The sequence below is a fragment of the Anopheles ziemanni genome, chromosome X, assembly GCF_943734765.1.
Source record: "Anopheles ziemanni chromosome X, idAnoZiCoDA_A2_x.2, whole genome shotgun sequence".
In the NCBI taxonomy this organism is placed as follows: Eukaryota; Metazoa; Arthropoda; class Insecta; order Diptera; family Culicidae; genus Anopheles; species Anopheles ziemanni.
The window spans coordinates 15,816,546-15,822,534 of NC_080707.1; the positions used below are offsets into that span (position 1 = coordinate 15,816,546).

A 5,989-nucleotide genomic window follows, 5' to 3' on the forward strand; every position below is an offset into this window, starting at 1 on the left:
ATCTAAATCAGGGATTCATATCTCAATCAGGGATTCGAATCTCTTAAGTGTCATCAAAACAGGAAATACACTCTGTCTGTTAATGATGTTTTTGCAACTGGTTTTGATTACAATAACTGGATCGAACTCGATTCCTTTGTTTCGGATTCACTCTTTTGGGATTGGAATCTAGGTTAAGGATTCAAATCACTGTTCCCGCTAATAGATGATTGTTCAGTCTGATTCTAAAAAGAGGTGCTATGCTCATCACTACCGCAAACCACTTTGCGGTGGAAGCTAAACATGGGTCGGTGAAAAATTGTAGGCTTATAAATCTTTCCCCAAATCTTTCCGAAGATCATCGGGTTGTTGATGTTCTTTGTCCGTACGAATTAAAAGACGACAAAAAAGGGAAACGAAAGGGGATAAAAAGTCAGGACACCCAACCGTCAGTTTTAATGGTGGCTGACTGCGCGACGTTAGTCGTACCTTGGTTTGCTTTTGTTTAGCTCCGCCGAGAATCGAGCTGGACCCCGTTAATGGAAGGTCCTTCCGATGACGGATAAGTTTGCACGACAAAAACACACGAAGAAGACGGATTGAAAGAAGAACATCAGAACGCGGGAAATGGGCTGCAGCTCGAAACGAAGCAGGGTTCGTTTCGTCGGAATTCTACCCCGAAAACGGTAAGGTATTTATGAGGCGGGTCAGCTTCCTCCGCGAAAAACAAAAAGTAATGGGGAAGAGTAAACCATTCTGTAGGAAACGAAAAACTCAACGCAAGACGGACGCGCTTCAGATCCGGAGATTAATTGCCTACTACTTTAGACCCCTGCAGCATCAGGGTTCTGGGTTTCGCGGATCGTCCGGAGACGACCTCTCGGAATCCATCAACGAAGCGAAAAGGAGGGTTGACGCCCGGGAGTGGCGGCCAAATTTTAGGGTTAGAAAATTGCTGGCAAATCATACCCGTAGTTGCCGTACGTCGCCGTCTCTAATTTTGTGTTTACATATGTTTAGAGACGTTTAGCCGGACGAACCGTAGTATTAAACTATTACAAGCGTTTCCGATGATGCGATGCTTTTGCAACATTTCAATCGGTGGATGGCGATTAGTTTTGAGTTTCTACCAGATTTTGTTTTGTAATTTTCACATTAAGAACTATTATTATGATTAGTTGGACCATGTTATTCGGTTCTTGATAATTCCATGTAGTGAACTTTCGGTAACATACTTATCATTATTTGTAAATTCTTTTTATAAAGTGTATGAATTTAGAAGACTATATGGAAGCCACCTTTTTTCTTCTGTTTTAACACATCGAAAACCACGTCCCTAAAAACGCAGGTGACAGCAGTAATGCTCTTCAGCCATTTAAACTAATGTAGTACTGGACTATTATAGTAGCCTATAATAATTTTTGCTTAGTTTTCAAAAATCGTTGCTTCAAGAAGTGCTCTCACTTTTGGAAGTGTTTGATCACTTCGATAACATTGTTATCACTATTGGAATAGTTCTTTCATTAAGAGATAGAATAAAGAAGTCCATGTTATTCTCAATGCGTATAGAACCTTTTTCTCTTCTTTTCTGGAGAAGTGCAAAAGAGATATTGAAAGGTTTGATTTGAACTTACTTAGAACTTGAGCAATGAAACGCGAATTCGTTTTGGATTAGCCGGAAAGAGATTGAAACTTGACCTGTGGAAGATTTTTCCGCAGAATTCATCATGGGACGAGATGATAAGATAAGTCCTTCACTAAGGCTTTATTGCTACTTTCAAGAGTTTCACTTCTCGACGCGCTACAGATAGCGATACGCTTCGTCGATGTGGCTGCACAGGTCGTCGTCCATCGTGCGCCGGCAGGGTCCACGCTTGTCGGTGGTTTGGCAGGCGCCAGCTCCGGGACACTTGTACATGTACGGCAGCGATTCGAGCGTCTCCTTGCACTCGCAGTAGTGGTCGGTGTCGCACGGGCTGCAGAACTTCTCGCCCTTGAAGCTGGCCAGCTTGGTGCAGTCAATATGGCCGCAGTAGACGTCGTCCCGGTCGATCCACTGCTTCTGCTTTTCCGCCGCAACGGTCAGCACCGAAACGGTCAGCAAGGCAGCTACGATGAGTTTTACCATTTTTCTTCGAAGCAACCTAAACGTAACAGTCTATATTACCACTGCCTTGGCCAAAGACCACACGGGTCGGGGTTTTTATATCGATCTTTAGCCAATATTGAGCGCAGCTGCACGGGGAGTACTGTTTGCCGCGGTGACATGTTTGCGCACAGCACAGATCAAACGTTGCAGCGCAAATGTTGCCGTCTGGACATGATTACCAACTGTGAGCTAACATTTATAAAAGAAAGAAGAAAAACACTGCAAACTCCCGCTAGTCACCCTTCGGGAGAGGAGATATTAATCTCCTCGAAGTTAACGAAAGAGGTAGCGGTCCAGCCACAACATTGTCATTTGTAGCACAAACATCACGTTCCACCGCACTTGGGGAAGGTTTCATATTCAGCTAGAGGTTCTTCAAGTTTTCATTCGGTATGGTTCGTTTACTGCCATATTCCTCACAGATATAACATTATAGTTGTGGAAGATTTAACATTTGCTCAGTGTTACTTTTGAAGTTTGAATGTTTGGAGGAGACAAAAGTATAAAAACTTCATAAGATTCATCAAATCGCTAACTAACCCAATCGGAACAGCACATACAGCCTTACTGAAGCGATCTTAGAACATTGTTTAGTACAATCACTTTGTTGAAATTTGGTAGTAAAGCAAATTCTGAGAGTATGGTGACATTATTTTAGAACTAATGAGAGCTGGTACTTTTTTAGTACAATTTAGTACATTTTTAGTACAAATTTTCCTAGTTACTATAGCCTTATACTGTATGAGAGCCCTACTAGATTAATCCAAAGGGCTGTGGATTGCTGCTGTCACCCGCGAAATGGGTGACTTGTCAGTTCACGCATTCATTGATAAGAGTATGTATATTTGTGAAATCTTATGCTTGGCAAGTCGAGGGTTTCTATTCTTTTTGTTTAAGAAGCACTATAAAATAACAGAGTTAGTTTTTATTACTTCAATCAATTGTTCGACAATATGAACTAAATATTGTTCGAAATGATATTTAGACTGATTCCATGTCCTTCCTTGTGTACCTGCATTTGTTCTGAATCATTATCAGGATTAATTTACGTGCCATCGCGCAATCACGAACAGTCTTTTGAGTACAATTTTATTTCCAGCTGTTCGGCACGATGTCGGGGCGAACTGTGAGCTGTTTTGTCGCTATCGTGCGACTCCATCTTAGGGCGGCGTAATGGCAGGCAACAATGGACGGACCGCGCACGACACAACCGATTCGCCACATACCTGTTTTTCGAGAGGTGTCGAGCTCGGATCAATCTAGCGCAAATCAAACTCGCGATCGCGATCAACGGAACGCAAACTTCGGGAGATTTGTTGTCTACGATAGGTCTCCCCCTTCCTCCAACTATCCAATCCGTTACCCCCTGCATCGTTCTCGTCCGGTGAGGTTGTCTTGAGGTTGATGTCGCTTTGCCGATGCGATGGAAATGTTGGAAAAATCGGGCGTTTCGGAACACGTCGTTCGCCTGTCGCTGCGTTAGATCGTTACATTCGATTGCCGGCTCGGTGCGATGTGTTGCAAGTGTCTTTAGCTACCACCGCCCCCCTCCCCCTCCGATTTCCACTTCCTTTCTGTTGTTCCTCGCTGTTTGAACGCTCGAAGCTGGAAAATAAAATGTTGTTCGTCGTCGTTTCGCGTCGTGATTACCATAAAACATGGCCTAAGGTTTCCTGCTTCTTCGGAAAGGTGTAGGCAGGGAGGAGGGGGTAAATTTCCCGCCGAGTGTGTCCAAATTTTCCACCCAACAGGCTGTTGGTGAAAAATCACTGCATGCTTTGTTTTGCAATCGTTCGCGCGTTGTACTTGTAGGCCTGTAATTGGAGCTTTCCTGGCTCGAATCGGGGAGAAAAAATGGGATCGGGTCGAGTTCCCATGGATGGGAGGATTTATGTGTGTGTGTGTGTGTGGGAAAACATTCTAGAAAAATACATTCCTGAAACCTTAATCTGGTACAAAGTTCAATCCAACGTTTGCGTTTTTCTTCCCCAACAGATCGATTCCTGCTTCGGAGCTGATTGAACGGAAAGGAACGATAGCTCCGGCGCTCATCTACAAACGCTCATCTTCTGCAAAGACACGCGAGTGTGGGACTTTCCGGCGGGGCCGAATGTGGCGACAGTGTGTGGACAGGGTGCCGTTCCGCCCGACGCTAACGGGTCGATGGAAGATGGGTTGAACAGCTCGGAATCCGAATCCACTTGCGTGCGATCCGCTCCCGACCGACCGAGCGTGCCGGAACGTGAACGTGGTTTTGTGGCCAGTGCGTGTGCGGTGAAAATTGTGTGAAAAATTATCGTGAAAGAACAAAAAACTCGCCAGAAGAGTTGTCCACAAACTTGTGAAGTGAAAAAAGGAAAACTGTGCAAAAAGCTGCCATCCGAGGAAGTTCTTCCTTAATAAAGCGTGCTAGGTCGTGTATGTGCGAGAGTAGTGTTTGTGTGTATGTGTGTGTGTTTGCGCCCACTTCGGGATCGTAGGTCTCGGGAGCAAACGAAGCAAATATAAAGAGTTTTCAACAAATCTCTCAATCAACTGTTAAGACATCTGCTGCGCCCAGCACAAGTTCCTTCCAAACAACGCGCCGAAGCGACGCATCCATAACAGAACAATGACGAGACGAACACACCGCAGCGTAAACCAAAGGTAAGTAATTTGGTTTGGTGCGTGGTTTAATGTTTCTCGCTTATGTTTACTTATTTGAAACTAACGACATTCACGCAACGTTCTCGATTTACGACGCCGAGCATTTTTTTGATTAATGGACACGATCTTAAAATAACGCTTTGAAGTGTGCTTCGCTGCATGCAGCTCATTTCCGTGCCCGGATTAAATGTATGCAACTATGCCAATGGCCCGCTTCCTTGACTTAGTTCCAGTTTCTTTCCCGTTTCCTTTTTTAATTTCATTTTAATTTTTAAGAGAAATACATTGTCGTGGTTCATCGGGCTTATGATTGGCAAGTGCTAGCGTGAAAAACCATTTTGCATGTTCCTGCCCAGTTGCATGTTCTGGTAACTTTCACTTTTTGCCGGCTTCATGTTATTCGGTTGTTCGAACTGTGTGTGCCCTTCGTGCAGGCGTTTCAATAGCATACCATTCTAGCCCAGTTTCCCCAGTGATGGTGGTTTGCTTTCTTCACTAGTGGTTCAACCATAAATAAGTTTTTTGAAATATGTTAAATGTACAATTTTAAATTAAAAAGATTAGGTGGTCGGTTTAGTATCATCGAAAATAATTTATGTTTTCTGTAATCTATATTCGGATTCCAAAGCAAAACATGCGAGCATCATAGGTACAAAGAAAAACTCTATAAATATCAATAACTTTTTGATACCTTGATATACTATACAACATGCATAGGGGCAATTTTGAACACTTTAAAGCTTGAAACTTCACTCTTATTTTCTTCAAATATATAATCGCTAAAGAATAATACCTTATTGCCACATTTTTTTCACGTCATTTATGTTATATTTGTCAACAAGTTTATTTGGAATTCATAAGAACCTTTAGAACCTTTTTTTAGCTTTACTGAACAAATTCATTGAACCAATAACCAAGTGTTCGCTTTTTCTTATCATATAAAAGGTTGACTTTGGCCATGAAATGGTTAGTTTCTTTGTTTGCTTCCTCACGAGATGTCAAATAAGAAATAGTTTTGAACTGGTAAACTTTTAATTGTCCTTTTCAAAATATTCTGGAGCGAACAAAATTGCTCGGTAAGGACAAGTAATCATTAACATTGTGATGAAAAAAGAAAGAAAGGGAAGAAATGGTTTAAATGGTATCTAAAATATGATTTAATAGAAAAATCGTTTTCGGGACACAAACTGAACGTGAGGAAATCTCATTACTCTC

The 5,989-nt window shown here is 42.5% G+C and overlaps 1 protein-coding gene across 1 annotated transcript; it reads right to left on the reverse strand.

The window, feature by feature from the left end:
• Window positions 1-1,780: 1,780 nt before the first annotated feature.
• On the reverse strand, window positions 1,781-2,134 carry LOC131291172 (uncharacterized). The gene has a single exon (XM_058320363.1). It carries the CDS (start codon window positions 2,105-2,107, stop codon window positions 1,781-1,783), a length of 327 nt encoding a protein of 108 aa, XP_058176346.1. The 5' UTR covers window positions 2,108-2,134.
• Between the last annotated feature and the right edge of the window lie 3,855 nt (window positions 2,135-5,989).

What these genes read in the sequence shown, in the direction of transcription:
- LOC131291172 (XM_058320363.1), bottom strand. Translation starts at nt 2,107, where the DNA reads ATGGTAAAACTCATCGTAGCTGCCTTGCTGACCGTTTCGGTGCTGACC.